Raw genomic sequence first — 22,756 nt, forward strand, 5'->3', positions numbered from 1 at the left:
GGTTTCCGTTCCGAATGACACATTAGAACCTTCTCCACACATCTAGGAGCACCAACAGGTGTTTGACACAATATTGTGTTTTCCTATTACTGGTGGGGCTGTAAACATCTCATGGGTTTGCTCAAAATTCACAATCTTCATAATGAGGGATGATTTACTTCACTGAAGAGCTGAGATGTGCAGTTAATGGAAAGTGGTATGAGAACGAGAAAAAGGTGCACCCTTTTGAAAGTTTTCGGATTTATAGGAATGGGAGTACAGTAAACTACGGTTATAACGAACTCAAAGGGACTAGGAATTCTAGTTCGTTATAACCGTAGTTCGTTATAAGCATATATACAACATAACTACAGCAAATAGTCGGGACCCAAAAAATAAGTTCGTTATATCCGTCAGTTCGTTATAAGCGTGTTCGTTATAACCGTAGTTTACTGTACACTGAAAAAGTGCCCCGAGACGCAGATACCCCATCGATGGTTGAGCAATTATTTGCCCAATTTATTTCGGTCATTAATAACGTCAAGAAGCTGATACTGTAAATCCAGTAAACGTTGTCAACGGGATGATACCATGGATTCTGAGACTGTTTATCAAGAAACGAATCTATCGTGCCTGGCTTGTCGACCTCGGGATCCACATCATACACAATTGTGTTAGATCGGAATTCCAATTGCAGTCAGAATCTGACACGGGCTGACCCACGCATGCAAGTACATTCATTAACCAGCTTCAGCAACGCAAATTATTTGATAAAATTCCCATTCTGATTTATGGAACATATTTCGAGAGCAAACGCTTTATGTTTGTAAAAAGAGCAACGCTCTTGTATGAATGACACAGGGCAGAGGTGGTATTATCCGAGAGGAAGTGAAAATCCTGGATTTAAGACGGCTCATGTTGCGTTATATTTGTATATGAGATTGGAGAAGGACCAACGCATGGTATGAATGGAGGCTGTTCAGTTTAAAATTCGTAGGAAATGAGGTATTAATCAAAGATGAAGCTTGAAATAGGAGATAGGTTTTCTTGACGACTTGTTCTCAGTAATCTGCCCCACCCAACACTGTACCTAGACATGGGTTTGAACGCAGGACGAACCTCGGGTCGTATTGGACAAATACTCCAAGTGTGTCGTTTGACACCACGATTATTTCCTGGGCTTCTTTCTAGTTGTATGAAGACGCGACAGACACGTGAACGAGAGAGAGTTATTTTTAACAATGTTTATTCAAGAGTCCGATACACGGCCCCAAAAGTTGTCTTTCATTGAAAGGTAAGCTGAGACCAGGATTGACGGCTGATGAACTTGTCCCCGTGTCTTCCAACCGAGGGAGCATCTCTGGCGGAGGCTAACTCCACACACGAAGACTCTACACTGTCGCGACAGCTCATAAACCAACCAACATACACGACAGCCCCCAAACATGCTGCGCCAAAAACTGACAACAAACACAAATGATTAAATTCCGGCAATAAACCTGTATCAAATGTTGGCTAGGGACCGTCGGGCACCAATAGGAGCTGTCAGGGACCCGCTGACAACCCACTGTGATGCTACACAGTGTTTGTAGAAACCTCAATGAGGCCGACAAGAAGCAGTCTCAAATTTTACTTATATCCTGACAAATGGATGGTCCATCATTTTATTTATGAAGAGGGATATACGGCGATGTTTCAAGGTGAAAGGGGTCAAGTCCCCCGTCTCCCCTGTGAGATATTGTCCCGAGTAGATTTGGGTTTCTTCAGATTCTTGAAGAGAATGTGTCTTTGTCCAAGTGACCGTGTCGCTGCCACTGTGGCAATAATAGAACCTGCCACTTGTACCTTTCAAGACAAACCAACTGAGAAGTTGTATAAGCGTCTAAAGTCAGCCCTATTATTTGGAGTCTGGGCATCTACATTGAGATATGAGTATAACATTGTTACAAATTGGTGGCAAAACGGCTCCCCAAACGGTTATACAAAGTCATTCAACAGTGGGGAGCGTTGAGAATTTCGCACCCGAATCTCATGTCGAGTCTAGGAGCTGGCCAATTATCCGGATGGTGACATAGATGAATGGCCAATTCCTCCGAGTATGTCTTCAATTCAGCCAATACAATAGTCATCATGGAGAAGTAAACGCTTAAATGAGATTTGCTTATAGGAGCTCAACTAGATTTCTGAGCCTTGCCTTCGTTTCGGTTGTAGGACAAAGGGGGAGATACCATGCGTGTCGTTTATAGAAGGTAGTTCTTGATGACTGCTTTATAACAAACCTTTGAAGACAGTGTGTCTGTATCTGATGTTAGTTTGCTGTGTATCAAATCATGTTTATGTATGTCAATATGCGTCATGGTGTTTAAACGATTGACGGCGATCTATCTGCTCTATAATGTAGAAACCTGCCAATAAGTCATAATGTGTCTCACCAGGATGAAGCTACGACCCGTTAAGCTTTTACCACATGGGTAATTGATCACAATGTTCTCTGACTCAATGATTGTTCACTGGCGTCGACGATTTGTGTTGTATGTTATGCACATTTGACGTATGTCAACCTCTCTTAATATTGATACCTTATTGGAATTGATACACTAAATGAAGTCCTATCGTTGAGACCCCCGTGGTGGAAATGAAAGGGAAGAAAAGTTAATGACAGCAATTACCAACATGAAGATAACTCAAGACACAACTAGTCAGGAAAATGGAAAATGCTAAAATCTTACAATCTTGCTTAAAAATGTTTAATTAGGGTTGCAACATTCAAGGCATCAGAAAAGTTTTCAAAACGTTTCATGGTAGACATGTGGAGAATCTTAACCTGTTTGTTCAGGTGAACAATTGACTTACCTTTGTATGTGTTTGTGATATTTTTTTATAATGATAAAGGAAAGGGCTTTTGACGCTTCGATGTACATCATAGTTTTCAAACCCAAGTCTTCTTTCAAACAATTCCAACATTGTTTGGATATAAACGTGTTTTTGTCATCTGCTCTTTCTGTTACTGTTAATGCATTTTAATAATATAATCAAGCAACGTGTATAAATTATGTATATTTGACATATACATAATAGACAAGAGTATATATGCATGTTCATATCTTTGAATGTCATTCAAAATTGGTTTGACCCAGATCAGCGGATTATGCAGTGCCACTTTACGCAGATATGTACGTGCATAGCTTTCTCCATCTGACAAGCAGTAGGGAGACGTGATTGAATTTAAGACTGTGTTTCACAACAGCACACATGTAACCTTACGTGAAACATATTATCAACATTGATTTAAATTTATGCATGAACATATTCCATCCAGGTGTGGTGGCAAAGAATTTAGAGTATGTATTTTTTTTGCAAAATCTGACCTAGTTTGAAATCAATTGATTTTAGAACATGTGAAACATGTGATACCGAAAGTGAAATGTTTGTATTAATATATAGGTACATTTGTTATCGTTCATTTATGTTGGGAAGCATTGCATGTGGTGTTCGTTATAGATCTGCTCGGAAAAGAGACATGATTAGTGTTTGAAGATAATTGTAATATAATTTGACAGTAACGAAAATAAGCATATTTTCTGATGCATTTAGTTAGCATCACAGTGTTGTTGACTTTGAAAGCATTAACCCTTAATAAAAGCCGAAAGGTTAGCTCATCTAAACTTAGACCAGAACTGTATCTTTAGCATATTTGTGCACTTATAGTTAGAAAGAGCCATTAACTTGATACTTCAACACAAGGTTAGAATTATGGAATTTCTTCAGAGTGAAATATGATTCCAGGGTTGTCCTTTTACATTATCTTCATCTGTTTAAAACGTTCTGCAAATCTATATTTCATGTTGTTAAAACAAAACACTGACTTTGCATGAGAGTAAATGGTTAAATCGACAATGACATTTTAATATGAGTGAGAAAGTGAAATAATTGTGTTTTACGACGCTTATAAAATCATTTTTAAATATCACGTCGGGGACAACCAGAATGGGTTTCTCCCATTGTCCTGGGGAATCTTATGTGGGGAATCGAATCTGGGTTCGATTCCCTTCACGTGTACAGTGTGTTGTTCCTTAAAAGTAATATGAAGTTGTATTCAAAGTGTGAAAGTCTCAGTTTTATGTAAGTATCTTATTCATATTTTGTCATCCATCAAGATGTTATAATTGTCTTATAGGGTTCACTATGACGTACAGCGGAACGCCCTCACAATCATGCGTAACAAATAGACTTGTATTCATTCATAGGAGCAAGAGCGTTGTGTTTGAATCTAGTCCTGTGTCAGATGAGTTGTTTATGGGATTTGCTTCGTGCTTTGATTAAGTGAAGAAAAATACCACCTCCTGCCCACACGATTGTAATGACGACTCCAGTCACTGCGTTGGATGATGGCTTTCTTTTGCAGTAAAATAATCAATCCTTTGAAGATTCGGAAGATTCGGTTGTTTCGTATGAATCGTATGTAGGACCTAAGGGGAATGTATATTGATATCTCATTCATGGCTTTGATTAAAATACAAATTGGACAACCATGGATGTTTGAGCTGTGTGTTTATCAAACTATAATTTGCTGTTTCAGGCGCCTTTTACCAAAAGTCACATGTTTGTCAATTACTGAAAAAAACATTCGGAGCATTTGAGAGCTTTGTCTACAAAAAAGAATTCTCACTATTGTTTGATAACATTGCTAACTACTCCTGAAATATGAGAAAGTAACACGCAATATATAAACAAAGATGTGTTACATGAACAGATGCCTGTGATATCTCGCCTTGACTTGCATCAGATAAACGCTTGCTATGCTTAGAGTCGAATGACAACTCGGAAGCTCTTCAACGGATTGCATCTTTTTTATGGAGGTCAATGCCAACATTTTCTCTAACAGATTGAAGACTCTTTCTTTCTTATCTTCAAAAGTAAAAGCATCCGCAAAAAACTGAAAAGAGCTATGCGCTAAATTGATAGGGGAAGACAGTCTGAGAGAGTTTAACAGAAATCAAGGATATCAGTTAAGGCAAGTGCGTTTTCCGTTGTTTAGAAAAGATACACCTTCCATATACAAGTTGCTTACCTGTACAGCAAGGGGGCTTGTTTTGTAACGTTTCACCCGTGCAGTCTGCAAGGTTTATTAACCATTAACACATATGTACAGCTACCAAAGTCAACAAGCAGGTGGAATTTGATTGCTCTTTCAATTTGTTCTTGAAAGGAAACCATGTTATCGTTGGCGGACGTATAGTTAGGTTTCTTTTTCTCTCACAAAAACAATAAGCTATCTGTAATGATAGTTATTCTGGTCGTGGGTGGAAGGCAATCTAGAATAATCAACACTTTGGAATAACCTGGGATCGGTGACAGTTACCAAAGGCTTCCGTGTTACTTTCAGAGGAATCATCACTACCTTGTCAGCTGATACCAGCCAATTGTTAGAGCTACCAGGATCTGTAAACTTACCCATCTTCACGTTGTGGGTTGTTGGTCTGTCTTCAGACAGCTTTCATCTGACACTGGGTTGTTCGAGGGCTGTGTGTGGATTATTTATGAACGTGATAATCTGCCTTTCATTGGCCATTGTGTTTTTTGGAGAGGTTGAAATATGATGAAGCGATGCATGTTGAATCCCTGATTGATGAATGTGTTATTGATCAGGGAACTGGTGGATGTATGCCAGTGACCGTTTGATGTATTCAAGGGTGGGTGATGGTTGATAATGTTTGTTTATTATGATAATAGTAGCTGTATAGCTTGATGGGATGGAATGATACAATGAGAAATGTGTTTGATGGATAGGGGAATAACTGATTATGCATTTGGATTTAGGTAAATTGGAACACGGGCACAAGTAGATTCTCACGCCGATGAAAAGGTTAGTGAGCTATGTGAGTTAGCATGTATGTGGCCTTAGGTGTGGAAGATTTATTATTATAACCATGTCAAGACAAGACGGAAACCGATGTGACCAGGCTATGTCCATTATGTGACTTCCGCCGGAAGGATAACATCGGTTATAAACTACCGGACAAAAGAAAGTTTACCCTGGAAACTTAGATTTGACTTAACAATAGCAAACGTTATGAAACCATTTCTAGGCTGGGAACAGGTCACCGAAACACTGAAGAAAGTTTACCCTGGAAACTTAGATTTGACTGAACAATAGCAAACGTTATCAACACATTTCTAGGCTGGAAACAATCTACGAAGTACTGCAACCTAGAGGTCCAAAACACACCTATAATACCCGTGTCAAATAAATATAATTGAAGTACTGGAGATCACAAGTCATAACTTTATCCCCGAGTAAAGATAATTGCTACAAATCATAAATAACCACATTCTGACAATGACAACATAGAGGAGTTTGGAGTTCGTTTGGAGTTCGTTACAAATGTTATGTTTATTGGATGAAATGTTAGTTACAAGTGTGGGATCGCTGACATTTTTTATAAGGACGTGTAAAGCATCACGTTCTCCCTGTGATCCCCACCATCGTTCGGTCCAAGTAACCAAGGTGCACGGCTCGAAAGCGCCCCGATGGTGTAAGCGTTGTTGCAGAAGCTGTGCGATCTGTGTGTGATGTGTATATCACACATCGCAAAGCCAACCTGTCTGCTGTCAGATCGCAGCCAAGTCATCAGGTAGTACAGCAATATTCTTAGTTTGGCAGTGGTTACCACTGTCTGTCGAGTATCTAGCCAACTCTTATTATCTTTCAAACGTGCCCCGCGTTGCGAAAACAAGCATGTCATAAACATCTCCGTGTTATTTTATCATTAACGCAACATCGCTAAGGTCCAGTGTAATATCTTAGGTGGTAGAACCATGTATCGACGTCTTTAATATATACATACTGGACCACACACCTGAGTAAGTCTCATCCGTCCGCTGCCCCAGTATACAATCTGCACGTTCCTTGCCGCAGACCTGCTTCCGTAGTCTTGTGTTTGTGTTTCTCTCTGTAAACAGAGGCGCCTATCTTGTTACATAGGTAATATTTAGTACCCTAATAAAATGCCTCCAGTCTAAATATATGTTTCTTGAATAAACACTTATGCAACAGTTCATTGAAAAGTGTGTTCTTTACGAATGTGGTTTTGAAATTTCAACGTGTCCTTTTTTTGTTGGTGGAACGACTAACATCTCTTTGAAGGGTGTTCTACCCTCAGCACCGTCCACAAATGGTAGGATATCAGTCATCAATATCCATATATCAACGGGGATGGGAAAACACGTTTCTGACGAATAAATGATAATTGACGGTTTCATAGCTTTTGTATAGGAAGCTCCCAGGTCTGGTGTGTCTACGCTATGTTATAATTATGCCAGAGTGTATCATAGGGGGCCATAAGGAGGACTTGTGTTCCTCTCGTTCCTTTGATTTCAGAGCCAGTCCCGTGGTAAGGCCACGTTAAGGTACTCATGGGAGAATACTTATTTGATTTGAATGGCGATCCTCGGGGTTCCATTCCCGCTGAGAACTGTTCACTCATTGAAAAGACAGGTTTGATATGACGCTTTGCTTTGACAGACTTATGAGCTTTACATGACGAAAGATGAAACAATAAGGGGCCGCGAGTTAACCGCGATGTCTTCTTTATTTGCCCATAAGCATCGATGTTACGAGAGGTGGTGAAATGAGCCTTTTCTCGAGGCGTGGAGTGGTCTTTTATCTTGGAAGACAATCGTTTTAGTTCTCCGTAGCTCAAACTGTTAATGTGTTAATACATGTTCAATCCCATCGCCTCTATAAAGGGTCTTGGCCCATGCCATCAATTAGACATCGCTTTAGGGTCAGTGCGTGCTTTGAGATGGTAATTAGAAAGAAATACTTGAATTTTACGAGCATTGCTGAAATATACACGTGTGAGATTGTGCGGCTGTGGTGTGTTAGTCAGTCAATTTAGAAATACTGTAAATGCAATGTCACAACCTGGTCCCCCACATGAGGTCATGAATAGCCATTACTGATAACGCTGTAACTGAACCATTCAAGGAGAACGTTAAACGAAGGCACTGACGGAATACAATTTAACACGTGGGGTAATGTGCTGGGCTGGTGGTACGAGTAAAATGACTAGTAAAAATACAAGTAGGCTGCTGAGAATCCGTTATGAAACGTTTTTAGTGAGTGATGGGGTTGGGTTTAATGCCGCTTAGAACATTATTTCAGTTTGCTTCATGGCATGTCTAATTAGTATGTATGGAAAGGTGATAATTGGTCTCTTACCACTCTGGTGAAACCAGTTAGCACAGGTGAAACCAACGAGCACACGTGAAACCCACGAGCACAGGTGAAACAAACGAGCACACGTGAAACCCACGAGCACAGGTGAAACCAACGAGAAATGTATGGTGCTGAGAAGCCTGGAATCATAATCAGGGATAATCTTGGATTCGAACCCATGATCATAGGATCCTAGTCCGCCTACGGGAGACAACTCTGCACAGCAAAATGCGGCACTACAGACGACGATTGATTTCCCTCGTGGCCCTAGACATGTATTTTTTAAGGTTCTCGTACAAACAAACAAACGTAAATACTAAGTGGCACATAGTGTTCATATTGCAATATTCCACATGGTGAAGGCTAAAAATAAGCATAAGATACTCACCCAATTCGAAAAATGTGTATTTTCAGTTATTTTTATGCTCATTTAGCGTTAATGTGATTGTGGTTGTGAAGATGCTGTCTTCCGTTTCTGTTTAAAACTGTGGGGTACATGATCAACTATCCCACTTTTTGAGGAAGTAAAAGCAACAACAAAAAAACATTTCCATAATCATAACAAATCTCTACTAAAAGCAGAAACCATATCTTATGCACGTGTTTATGAATCACTAAAGTTATAATGTCATGCACTGCTACGTTTTTTACTTTTGACATGATCAAATACAGAGCAATGACTAAACTGGTTGAAAAAAGTAGTATCGCATCAGACCTGACCTTTGTTGGTTAACCTTTTGAAAACATGTCTAAATATACAACCGATTTCTTTTCCATCAAATCAGAACATATCAATCTAAAGCCTTTGCACCAGAACGCTTTAAACAGGCTCAAAGATACACCTATCTGTTTCAAGGGAACTATACATAAGTAAATGGTAAGTAAATGTACATATGTCAAATATATCAGTCACACCCGTGTATTAAAGACGGTGGGAATCCATGTAACTCAATGTTTAATGTCGCATTGGTACGCCACAATACCTTTATATATGCTGCTATAAAGGGGTGTACCTTTCAATACCCGCATATGTACATACCCATATAGTTGACAGTGTTCAGTAGACATTATGTAACTTTTTATGAACACTGTAATAAAGTTAAACTGTCGTGTTTAGCTTGCCCCCGTGACACTGCTTATGCATAAACGACGGCATGTGACAATGCACGTGCGTAACTGGGTTAGAGGAATTCTGGCCTGGTCTGTCAAGCATTCCAAAATAATTCAATATGTTTGTATGAATCCTGGTCTCGCCAATGCTTTATGGGTGCTTATTCATATTGGATATGTGTCGGAGTGGCAATTGAATAGCAGTATTACACTCTACATTGACATTTTAAACTCCAAACGTCTGCTTTTCACAGAACGAGAATAAACGGTTGAATATATTTGACACCGTTTGTTAATTCGTCTACCGCAATTCTGGTTCACAATGGTCGTTTTTGTCCATTTTCAGACAGACTTATTGCTGCTTATTGCGTGGAAATTATTCGATCGAATACCGGGAGCCATTTCTCACAAAATGACAATTAAACAATTTGTTAACTGTCTCCTTGATTCATCACAGCTCTCGTTTCATTGATCAGTGTTCATAAAGCATGGGGTCCCTCGCTGGCATTTTACGAGAGAGATTGATGAGAGTTGGTCCTATGCTTGTACGAGCCATGGGTGTTATATACACCGCGGTGGCCATTATATTGACAAAACAATTATTTCACTCTGGGAAAATATATAACATTTTCACCCTTCGTCCTCTCATTCCAGCTGTCACTTTAATGTTGTTGTATACTGTATGAAGTTAAATAGAATTGTACAAAGGAAAATCCATAATTTGAATAAAACGTTTGCTTCAAATGTATGTACTGATTGCTTAATGATTGCTTTGATTGATATTTTCAATTCATCAAGTTGCATCAAAGGTTTGATAATGAGAAATCAAAATAGTAAGCACATTGTAGGCGTAGGGAAAGTGTTCAAGCTCATTGTGATATGATTAACTACTTAGTAGAACGTCATCATATGTGAGCACTAATCGCCTTGAATCAATGTACTAAATCAACTATTTCAGTGTAACCTGCGCCAATTTAGGTGTTGATCGCTTAAACATAAATAGTATGTTATATGAAGGCGGATTTGGTTCAATCAAAGTAGCACCATTTGATTACGTGTCGTAATGATGCTGAACTAGGTTTGGTGAAGTGACTTAAAAAGAGAGGAAACATCAGAGTGTTTGTATTGATCTGCTAGGTACATGACCATGTAAGAATTGTTTGGTGATGTCTCAGTTAAAAAACTAAAGATTGTGAATAAAAAACTGACAAAACCCTTTCCATAATCATAATAATAAAAGCGACACAGCCTTTCCATATTCACAACAAATATCTGCTAGATCCTGATATAGTCGGAATCGTACAACCGATTCTGCTTTATGCAGAGACTTCCATTGGATGTGGAATTTGTCGCTTTATTCTATTCAGAGGAATACCATTCATTATTCATGGTCATTGGTATTACCTCACTAACGCGTGTATTTACCAGGTGACTAATTTTTTTCTATCTAAACCTTTACCATCTAGTAAACATCACTATTAAATTACACATTTAAAATACCAAGTGGAATGTTTGCATAGAATGAATTGCTAAGCATTTACAAGTATAATTATCATTGGTGATATGCCTAATCCACTTTCCAAACTTAAATGTTTTCAGAAATTATTTCCTTTATGATGCATTACGTTTCTGTACTGAGTCGACCCTTTTGTTTATTAATGTAGTGTTTTGTAAAATAACCATAAACAATTACTGTTTACATGCTCTATAAGCTCCACGTGTATTTATCTTCAATCTCCGTTTTTTAATATTAACAACATAAAAAGAAATAAATATAACATAATCTTATAAACCATCTCCATCGAAGATTGGTTTCAAGGTTCACTCGGTTCATGTTCAGTCACAAAAAGCCTGCCAGGTATCTCAATGTGCTCACTTGTAATTCTACATTTTTCTTTCGTTTTCAGTGTTCTATTATTTTTCATATATTGATATGATAATGTATATATTGATGTGTTTGTTCGTCTTATGTATATTTTTCAGTTTCTTTTTCATCCAATCAATCCTTCCTGCTCATTCTTTCTGTTACCATTCCAACTATAATTCTCAAAATAGTGTTAAAGACCAGCCGATTCATTCATATTATTATAGCTAATAATGACATGACAGATAAACTATAGTAATGTAAAAGAATCGGGTGGTCTTACATTCTTTGGAGGAGTATACATCATTTGCACAGGAGAAACATAACCACTTTGTATTAAGTAGAGGATGTTGGAGCACAATTAGTATAACATTTCCTGTAGTCATATTTTCACACATTATATTTCAGGTACCGATATGTGATACTGTATGAAAACTTTAACATGTCAATGATAGTGATGTATAATGTATATCACCATTGTTCATGCCACAGTGTCAATGTACCCTCTCTGGGTTTCGGTGTTGAATAGGTCAGCAGTCCTTGTCCTTGTCGTACATTACGACTCAATGGATTGGATGATCAGGGTCGGTGATGTGGCCAGTTTATCATCGTACCGGCGTGGGACATTGCTCATTATATCAGTCTCTGGTTTGTCCTGTCTGGACTCTATTATATATAGTCCGCCGTTATATAGCTGGAACATTGCTGAATGTGGCGTTCAACAATAAGCAAAATGATACCTTGTGATACAGTGTGAAAGAAGTTGCTCTTCGCCCTCTTTAACATCATATCACCTCAGCTGACACTCAAGTAGTTGAGTCTGTCACAAATGGTAGTATATCTGTGTTCTCAAATGTTCGTTTTTCATTTACAAAAAGGATTAATGAAAACGAGAAAGCCCTTTCCATAATCACAAGGATGTTAAAAAGGTAAATTGTCATGCAAACGGTATATCTCAACATGTCGGGACTTTATTGTTACAGTACCAATTGTGATACCACCACGCGAAAAAAACTTAACTTTAAGTCGCTCTATGTACAATTTCCTTCAAATAACATTAAATTAATATTCAACCTTACACAGTCTGTATATCCCAGTAAAAGATTGTTAATATCATTGCAATTAAAAGCCTCAATGAAATGACCATTTAAAATACATTTCGAAAATGCTTCAAAAACATTTTGCTCCTTTCCACTGTTCTTTAAATAGAATAACCTGTATGCCATTGGCCTTGTCTACAGAAGCATGATAACGCTATAAAACACCCGACATATTAAAAGAACATTTAGATAGGGCATTCGTAAATGATGTACTTCAGGAATACGGATATCCTTGAAGATGGAAGTGCAGTTCCGAAAATCTTGAAGCAGACAGTTGCTTTGCAATGTCTTGCATAAACAGTGAAGACGTTCCCCATACATATGAGATTTACAAAGTAATAACGCCATGTTCCGAGAGTTAATATGTATAATAATGCACGGTTGTCTAAACCGATGTTATGACATAAGGAATGTGTTTACGGCAAACGCAAAGCCATGGATTCAGACGCATTTGAGAACACAGAACCCATCTCTGTAGATGTCACATCATATTTCTTCATCACACTCTACATCTCTTTCCGTCTATTTCAGCCTGTAATTGTAACCTCCACGCTAGACAATGTCGCTTCAATATGGAATTATACCAATTATCTGGCTACAAAAGTGGGGGAGTCTGTCTTCGGTGCAGACACAACACCGCTGGTCGAAATTGCAATTACTGCAAAGAGGGTTACTATCGCGATAGAACCAAACCGATGACCCATAGGAAGGCTTGTAAAGGTAGGAGGTGCTTCCTTTTCCCTTCATTTTTCAGTTGAGTTTATTTTTGGTTTATTTTGTTTTCCAGCCTGCAATTGTAATTTGCATGCACGACGATGTCGCTTCAATAGAGAGCTGTATATGCTGTCTGGGCTATTGAGTGGTGGGGTATGCCTGGGCTGTAAGCACCACACAGCCGGACGCCACTGTCACTATTGTAAACAAGGATACTACAGGGATAGTTCCCGACACATCACAGACCGTAGGGCCTGCAAAGGTAGGGCTGGCCAGTCTTCGACAAGGGTGGGTGCATGGGCCATGGAGTGCACGCTGTTACCGTAGCTGACGTAGATTAGGTAGTTGAAATATTAGATGGCGGTATGACCACAGAAGGTGAAGGTCGTGAAGAAATGTAACCATGCACGTTTTCTAGTTAGCCTTTTTTATTTCTTTGTGTCAATGGCATGTTTATTGCTGTAGAAGTAGTCTATGATAGCATTTTTACGTCATCAGTGGTAGAAACATAAGGACTGCATGAATGTGTAGTGTTTTTATACCCGTTTACGTTTCATTAGAGTAGAACAATTATCACAGGAGTGGATACACGATTAGCAGAAACATGGCCTGGTCGCCGTATACATCATCAGGAGGGAAGTGCAGTCATTGTGTGTCTACCACGTCATGCGATAAAGACGACCCAACGTTGATACTGACGGTGTCACCACGAACATCTTACCCCTTCATCTACATGCATGACACAAGGGCATAACACAATGCTGTAGTGTGTAGTGCTTGCACAATGCAGTTGTAGTTTACGAGTATATCACATAACACAGCCATGACTGCATCACATATTTCCAGGAGCACTCACAGATATCCCATAATCCCTCACCCATAATGACGGTCACATACATCACGAACTGAGCTACATATACATAGATATTGCACTATGGTATATAGATATGTGCTTACATGGATATAAATCGGGTTTCAGCTTTCTTCATGTCAGTAATGCAAATATAAATCTCAGGAATGTGTTCGCATTGTTAGAGATATGTGGGCTTGTAGATTGCGCCTACCAAGGAGTGCGTCGTTGTAGTTAATCGCACAAGCACATACTAATTTGGGCAACCATTTTAAAAAAATATTTTTGTCATGGATATTTATCATTGCATAATATTTAGTTAACCAAACAAAAATGGACTTCTGTGTATCAAAGCCTAGTATGGCTGAGGTCTTTTCATATGGTGACTTAATACGTACATATCATTTGTAAATAAAACTTTGTATCTGAGAATACGTTATATAAGAACATGTTGATATTAAGTATGGGTTCAAATTCCTAAGCCATACAGCTCTTATGATGGTAATGTATATGTCGAAAAGCCGAAGTTTTGAATGATATATTATTTAGAATGCAGCCGTATTGTTGCCTTTTATAGCTTGAAATTGCAACATACACTATTGGAGATCTCTCCACATGAGTGGAAATACACCATGGAACCTCGCTACACATGAATGAAAACGCTTGTATATAGGAGCACATTTTGACAATAGGATGTTAAATACCTGTACAGTGGAACATATCAAGACTTGAACAAACATCAACAGTGTCTGAAACCGTCAGCTATTTTCTTGCACATCAAAGGTTATATGGAGCACATCACCCCCTATCGAAAAGCAGTACAATACACATGCACGTCGGAGCCTGAAATTTAATATTGAGTGCATGAAAATCAAGGATTAACGGTAAAAGGTGTGCAGGACAACCCACAATCACCGAGGAATATAAAACTGGGAATCTTTCAAAGGCGTCTCCCGCATGGTGATGGGTAGAGCGTGTATCTCATAGAAAGATCTCTTTCAAAGAAGATATTATTAAACATGCAAGATCGGATAAATAAGACGGAGCGGTTTTACATGCTCTGGCTACGGAGCGGTGATAAGGCGGTGTAACTGAACAGAGGCAAGGATCAAGGCTTGTTACGGGTGACGGAACGAGGGGAACCAAACCCCCGTGGATTAAAGCCACTGAATGAACCGTCTAACCCTGCAAGGCTCTGCTTGGTCGAAGTGTATACATGCATAAGCATTTATGAAGGAAGGAAATATTTCAGGACTCCCGAGTAATTGATCTGAATCAGCAAGAAATGGGTTTGGATTTGTGTACTGTGATGAACCGTTTTGATTCTGAAAATGATATTTGAGTTGATAGGGAAGACGTTCACTGTCTGACTTTTTCTAACTGAGGCATACGTTTATGTGTATTCCTACTTGGTAAATAAACCTTTCGATGGAGGATTTTACAATTTATCCTTGCTACAAAGTTGGTTCTTTCATTTGAACGTTGAAATAGGAATAAAAGTTGGTAATTAGTTTCATTTTTTTAAATGGAAAACGACACAAAACTATTTTGTTTGTGGTGTGTAATGAAAAATTACATTAATAATACCACTGTGAACTGGGCCCTATGTGTACAGTGCTATCTGATGCAATGTCATGTGTTTTGAGTATCTGGTACACAACCCACAGAAAACAATGGATTCTAGAACGAGGTCAGACGGATCATGTGACTTTAATTCCCCGTGTTACCTGACCTATAACACAGGGGGCGCTTTGCCGCTGTCATGGCGCACCTATCTCCCAATCAAGTGCTTACCCCGTTTGGGGGAGATATCAAAGAAAAATACAATCAAATCTCCTCACACAAATCAACGAAACGAGCAATTCACATCGGAGTCGCCATTCTCAAGGACAACATATAATCTACCATATGCCCGTGTCACGTGGACGGTTATGAATAAGAAAAGACGAAAACATTGAACACCTCAAAATGTTTTGGAGACCACCATCCCTGACATCCATGCCAGTTTTCCCCCAACAGGTGTGTGTCTTGCCTCAGTTTACTGCTGTTATGGTACAGATACGCCACACATATTTTTAAACGACACTTCAGAAGAAATTCCTACAAGAGGAAGATTGGGCTACAAGGTGGCCAGCATGCATCTCCCTGCCACTGGAGTTTTGTGGGTTGAAGTCACTCTGCCTTCTACCACACGTGAGAAAGGGTCCACAGATACGCCACACATATTTTTAAACGACACTTCAGAAGAAATTCCTACAAGAGGAAGATTGGGCTACAAGGTGGCCAGCATGCATGTCCTGGCCACTGGAGTTTTGTGGGTTGAAATCACTCTGCCTTCTACCACACGTGAGAAAGGGTCCACAGATACGCCACACATATTTTTAAACGACACTTCAGAAGAAATTCCTACAAGAGGAAGATTGGGCTACAAGGTGGCCAGCATGCATCTCCTGGCCACTGGAGTTTTGTGGGTTGAAGTCACTCTGCCTTCTACCACACGTGAGAAAGGGTCCACCCGTATCACTTACCCTAGGTTTATCCACGACGTTGATCGCTTTTCAATTATGTGGGAGCCTCATCCTTTAGGCTATTCTCCTCGGTTAATTCGAATATAAACAAGACTTATCATGTGATCGGGGGCAATATATTACCAAAGCATTGTACTGTGTAGATCAAACATGTCCAAAACCATTAAAGTTGATACGTCTGGGGAATTTTAACAGTATAAGTTATTGGGAATACGTAAAACAATGAAAATGTAGACCAAAGCATGCCAAGCCCGTCGGTTTTAAGTACACTTAAGTAGGGTTTATTTGGGGGTATTATATCCTGTTGTGCATGTTTATGACTCCTTCGCTATAAATGTTTTACATACACATATGTTTCAAGTGTACAATGGGTTTTTTAGGTTTGTAACCGCCTGTAATAAACTGTAAATAAGAAGGAAGGAATTCTCCTTGAAGTACTCCCTGCCAGAATATGGATACTCTAAATCAAGCTAAGGGTCTTCATCTCAACTGCGCCTTTTTCCTATCACTTACTAATGTTTCCCGCATTGTGCGATTGATAAAAGGAACAAGTGTACGTTTATACAGAGGTCAGTCTGGTGGACGCTCCCTATCTGGAGAGTATTTGTCCCAGGAGTCGAGACATGCACGTGTACAGTGGCAGCTTGTGTGTTATAGAACCAATGTGCAATTTGTGAAGTATCACGTCAGACTGATCAGACATCCCCGCCAGACACTAGGTCCCCTACAGACTACACGATACTGTCTTTGTTTCTGTCGGTTCTCGTACCTTCGAGGTAGTCGTAGCCTTTAGCACCCCCCTTCTTCCAACCCACGTATCAGATGATACGTTTCTCAAAGCCACCGCCGCTCTGTACTTGACCCCAGCAATTTCGGGGTCTGTAATCTTGTAGTTAAGTTTGTAGTAAAGTGCAAAGTGTTTGTAAATGGCGCCCAAGGTGCTGCCCCCTGTGGATTACTACCTGTCAGACGAACACATATTACATCATTTATTCACGATTATTCTAATATGATGGAAATCCTCAGTTCACGTTTCGGGGAGGCATCCAGAGTTGTAGGCAACGTTGTGCATTCTTTGTTCTGGGGTTATGGCTTTTTGCAGCTGATCTAGACATGGGCATCCTTAGATTATCTCATTGTCCTAGAATGGTTTCCGACAGTTTAGATATTGTATGATATACCAACACTTAGATTTTTATGCAAATAGTGTGAATGGCGGTTTTTACCGGTAGGGCAGGACATAGATTTTCACTGATCCCTATTATTTTCATCACTATTTTGCCTTTTACGTCCAATGGAATTTGTTTCGACAGATAATCGAGACTGGTTATTATCTGGCGTTGACGTTATACTATTCATATCGAACCCTCTGACGTTAGTCCAGTGGTCTAAGGCATCGATGGTTTGAATCCTAGATTCGGCCGACTATGATCCTTGGTCATGGTATCATACCTACATGGTATGGTACGTTTGGGGTTTCACAGAAGGGGTCATTGTTGGTTTATTACATGGCATACTCTCGTACACTCATACACTCATTTACTCATATACTCATTCACACATACACACATATACTCATTCACACATACACTCATACACATATTCACATATACACAAATACACAAATACACATATACACTCATTTACTCATACACTCATTCACACATACACACATATACTCATACACACATACACTCATACACATATTCACACATACACAAATACACGTATACACTCATATACTCATTTACTCATACACACATACACACATACACATATACACACATACACTCATTCACTCATATACACATACACTGATACACATATATACACATACACTCATATACACACGTACACTCAAACACACATACACATATACACACATACACATATACACTCATATACACACATACTCTCATACTCCCATACACTCATTCACTCATACACACATACACTCATACACATATACACACATACACACACACTCTAACACACATACACTCAAACACACATACACACGTAAACACATACATGCATACACACATACACTCATACACATATACACACATACACGCATAGAAACATACACGAAATTCAGCAATCATTTGTTTAATACTTCAAATATTTATTCCGCCATATCCAACCAATGACTCAGTGTAGGCTTTGCAATTTTTTCAACATTCTTCAAATATTTCATGTGACTATATTACAGTTCCCAGTCATTGGACTCAGTGTAGAATTTACCCAAAAAAATCAAGATACTTCAAATTCTTTGACACCACGGAAGGGCAGTTCGTCCACATCCAATATAGTGGCATAAACACATATAAGTCAAATGCCACATGCTTTCACAGTCCGACAAATCGTTAAATTCAAACCTATTCTCGTCAGGGCGTTCCAAGCTTATCATACGCCAATGACGTAAGGGATTTTATAGTATACGTGTCCAATACTGGCGACATACATACATCACTTATAAACAAGATACCTCATAATAAAACATGACACTGAAATGATGCATGCCAGTTAGACGCTGCTGTTATTGCTGTCCCATAAGATGCAGCATGCACTTGAAAAGAGGGGTCATCCACAGCAAAAGTTGGCAGCATTTTTTGGTACAGGACCAAATATACCATTTCATAGACGCTGATCCCCTTCAAGTGGTGCTCCCGAGATACTGTTAACAATACAGGCGACAAAGAGAGCAAATGGCTTGACGGATAGGAAGCAATTTGGGACAAGTACCGACGTTTTATTACTTCAGCCATTCTCTTCAAATGATCGTCTTTCGACCTCAATGTCATTTATCCGTAAATTGAACAACATTCCTCGAAACGATAACTGTGAAATCAACCAACTAAATCTCCAGACGAAGGACAGGGGCCTCTCAAAATGGCAGACTATAGTCAGCCTCGTTTTGACATCGATCAACCTAAGTGACCAATCCTGACCTAGCTTCGTCGGGGGTCATGACCGTGATCTACGACATGGACGTGCAATCACGGAATCTATCCATCACGAGCTACACTGCCTCGACCACACTAGACCGCCAAAGCATCCCACTATTTCATTACTGAAGTTGCATCATTTTGCAGTGTGTCCGCCACTTTAAGGAGCAATCTGCCAAGTCTCAATTCCACAGAGTAAAGAGTGTACGTTCGGTTCAAGGACCAAATGGCGCAGTTCCAAGTTTGAAAAGCTTCTAATGAACATGGGCAATTCAGCACCTCCCTGCACAGTGCCACAAGAGTCGACATGAAGTGGTTCGCGTGAAACCAGGACAAACCAGAACATATCAAGACCCCAAAATGAACAATTTCCTATGCTATCAAAACTATCAAACGGTTTTCAAGTAAAAGCGATAAAGATATTATTCCCCGCAATGAGAGGGTGTTTCCAGGGTGAGAAATGCGTCAATGAGTAAGATAGAGTGTTGGGAAGTTATTTCCTAAGCGTTTCGTTAACACGTAATTTTGTAGAATGATATTTTATCTCCCGTGCTCCCTAGAAGCCAAATCGTGAACTAGCAACAGAAGGGAAGGGGTTAAAAACACTTGTGTGTGTAATGATGCACAATGAAATCGCGCAAATCTCCTCTAGCAGGTTGTGATTACTGGCGTTATTGATTTTGACAAACACAAAAACTCATTCTTTAAAAACAAAATAACAACTTGTAACTCAATTTGTTCTTGAAAACGCTTATTAATGAAACAGAAGAAACATTTTATTATTTTATTGCTCTGCTCACCATTTCAATGTTGGATATTGTATATTTCAATTCCCGTTGTTATTATTATTATTATTATTATTATTATTATTATTATTATACAGATTAATATAAATAAATACAGTAAAGAGGGTTTGGATGATCCTGGTTAGGCCCCTAAACGCAGCACAGACAGCGAATGGGACTTCTCCCAGAAAGCGCTGCCGAATCAAACCCACCGAGAACATTTCGGAGAATGTGAAGACTCCCCAACAGCATTATCCAGATTGTCAGAAGGGCTGTATTCCTGGCAGCAAACCCGGGTACCCTCCCAATGTCAGTCAACAGAATTGGAGGTATTAAACCTAAGGCACCGAGAACAATGGGGAACCGCATATTTGCAATGTTTTCCCCAATCTTGTCAATCTCATTAGTGTCAAAAGGGACAGAAAACTCAATGATATAAATGATTTCATTGAATTTATCAAAAAGGACAAGATCAGGTTTGTTGGCCTGGGTAGGTCCGAGGCTGTATACGGGCCTATTCCAACAAATTGTGTATTTTTCATTTTCTATGACGCCCTCTACATATTCTGGGTCGTACCATAGATGGACCTGTGTGTCAAAACTACAAGCATGGCGAAGACGGTAATAAAAGGTTCGAGACACACCATCATGTCGCTTAAGATACTATGTTTGTGCCAGTGCTGGGCATCCACTAACAATATATTGGACAGTCTCATTAAATGTATTGCATAATCTACATTTAATGCAAAATCACACAATGACGGTCTCGAGTGGGAAGTGACTGGTCCTGAGCAGCAAACGGAAAGCCTCCTGTTTCACTTTTCAGGCCAGCTGACTTCATCCAAGCGATGGACCCTGCAGGCTTGGTGTTCTTCTCAACACACTGCACATAAACTCGATGCAATGGTCGTTCAGATAGCCTCTTCTTGAAAAAATGAGTCTGGGCCGATTTGATATGACACTTCGCTGGGTTGACATTATCATTATTATTATGTCGTGGTAAAATACGTGCATGCTTCAACAATATATATAAAAGCATTCTTTGCATTGAATGTCCAATACACGCTAAGGGAGATCAGCTAAAAATTCTTTTGTATAAAGACGCACCAGTATCGTCATCGGTTATGTCACGGAGAAGGAAATTTATGGTTCCAGACAGGACCCATCCACTGTAGTACCTAACAGTGAGAAATATTACACTTGCAGTCCCGGTGATGAAGACATTAATTGGCAGGTCTGTCCCCTTTTATTCGCCTCCTCATTAGTTGCAGGAGGTTCTTGTATCCGAGGTGATAAAGCTACACTCCAAACCAATAAACACAAATGGCGGACAGGGGGTTCCTTAGAATAGCCCCTGCTTATCTGCGTCAGGCTAGAGTGTTGACAGACAGCACCATATCTTATACCGAAGCAAAATGGTTGGCACCGGCACCATTGGTGCTAGAGTCTGCGAGTTATGAGAGTCTCAGACCCGCCAGGATGCAACAGGTGGTGCTGGAATAAGGGTGAACACTGATTGTTCAGGTGGATGCCACTTGCGATGAATCTGTAGATGAGTCTTGTATGTTCCGCCGTGTCTGTAAATAAACATTGCCCATTGAACAACTATTTTGGATACATCTATCTCTGCGCCGCGGAAACGTTTGTTGTAGATTATAACGGAAGAATATGCATGTAATATCCATATGTAATCTTTATCGTACACTATCTATCTTTCTCCTAACTGGATGAATAATGTAAACCATAGCTGCTACGAATGTAAAACTTAAGAAGTAAAAGATAAATGCAGGTGATCAGAATATAATCGAAATCTGCAATGTATTCACGGAAATAATTAGGCACATTAAACTAATTTATCGATTCTGATGATTGATTTCCGCATTGAATAGCTATTTATTTTATTTCAGCATGTGATTGTCATCCGGTTGGGGCACTGGGGAAGACGTGTAACCAAACCACGGGTCAATGCCCCTGCAAAGATGGCGTCATTGGGCTAACCTGCAACAGGTGCGCGAAGGGGTACCAACAGAGCAAGTCTCATATCGCTCCCTGTATCAGTAAGTACACCGTTCTGTTTTTTGCAGGTTTGTTAGTCAACACAAAGCACAGCGTCGACACAAACATCTCTAATTGGTTCCAAATGTGGAACAAGTACAAAAACTATTCTTGTGATACACGTCATGTTTCTTTTTGAAAATTCTTTATTTTTGTCTTATTTGGTGTGTTGAGAATTGTGTACTTTCGTGTTGAGAAATGAATGTCCAACATATGATTATATGTTTTCATGGTTTCATCTTCCAGTGTCTTTGTAAATATTTGATGATGAAATATCGATCGTAGACGTGAAAATGTTATGGTTTTGCCGAGTTGAAATATTAGTGAAATTTGATAGACCGTGGTTTGCAACACTTCACTGAGATGAGCAACGGTGTACGTGCTCGGCCCTCTGCTGGTGATATCATGGGTTCAACTCGGCAGTGCACCATGGGGGCCGGGAGCCATAGGTCATATTGCATTACAATTCGTGTGGGGGTAGTCTCTTGTAACCGAGAAACACGGGGAATATAGCCTTTTTGATATGTCAATATATCCAGTGCTGCCATGTTGAGGGGTTTTTCTCAAGCCATCTTGTCATGATGGCGTGTTAGGTAATAGGA

General features: G+C 39.6%; 1 protein-coding gene across 3 annotated transcripts in view; it reads left to right on the forward strand.

Moving 5' to 3' along the window:
* The window catches only part of LOC139468348 (netrin-1-like), a 61,538-nt gene that overhangs the window by 17,541 nt on the left and 21,241 nt on the right, over window positions 1-22,756 (forward strand). For 2 of the 3 annotated variants that reach the window (XM_071250255.1, XM_071250258.1), the window contains exons 2-3: window positions 12,806-12,994; window positions 22,007-22,156. In XM_071250255.1, the coding sequence (XP_071106356.1) occupies window positions 12,806-12,994; window positions 22,007-22,156 (339 nt within the window). Of the gene's footprint in view, window positions 1-12,805; window positions 12,995-13,061; window positions 13,251-22,006; window positions 22,157-22,756 lie in introns of all 3 variants that reach the window. The other variant, XM_071250256.1, reaches the window with a different exon arrangement.

Source organism: Haliotis cracherodii, unplaced genomic scaffold (assembly GCF_022045235.1).
Source record: "Haliotis cracherodii isolate W230 unplaced genomic scaffold, xgHalCrac1.p SCAF_2, whole genome shotgun sequence".
NCBI lineage: Eukaryota > Metazoa > Mollusca > Gastropoda > Lepetellida > Haliotidae > Haliotis > Haliotis cracherodii.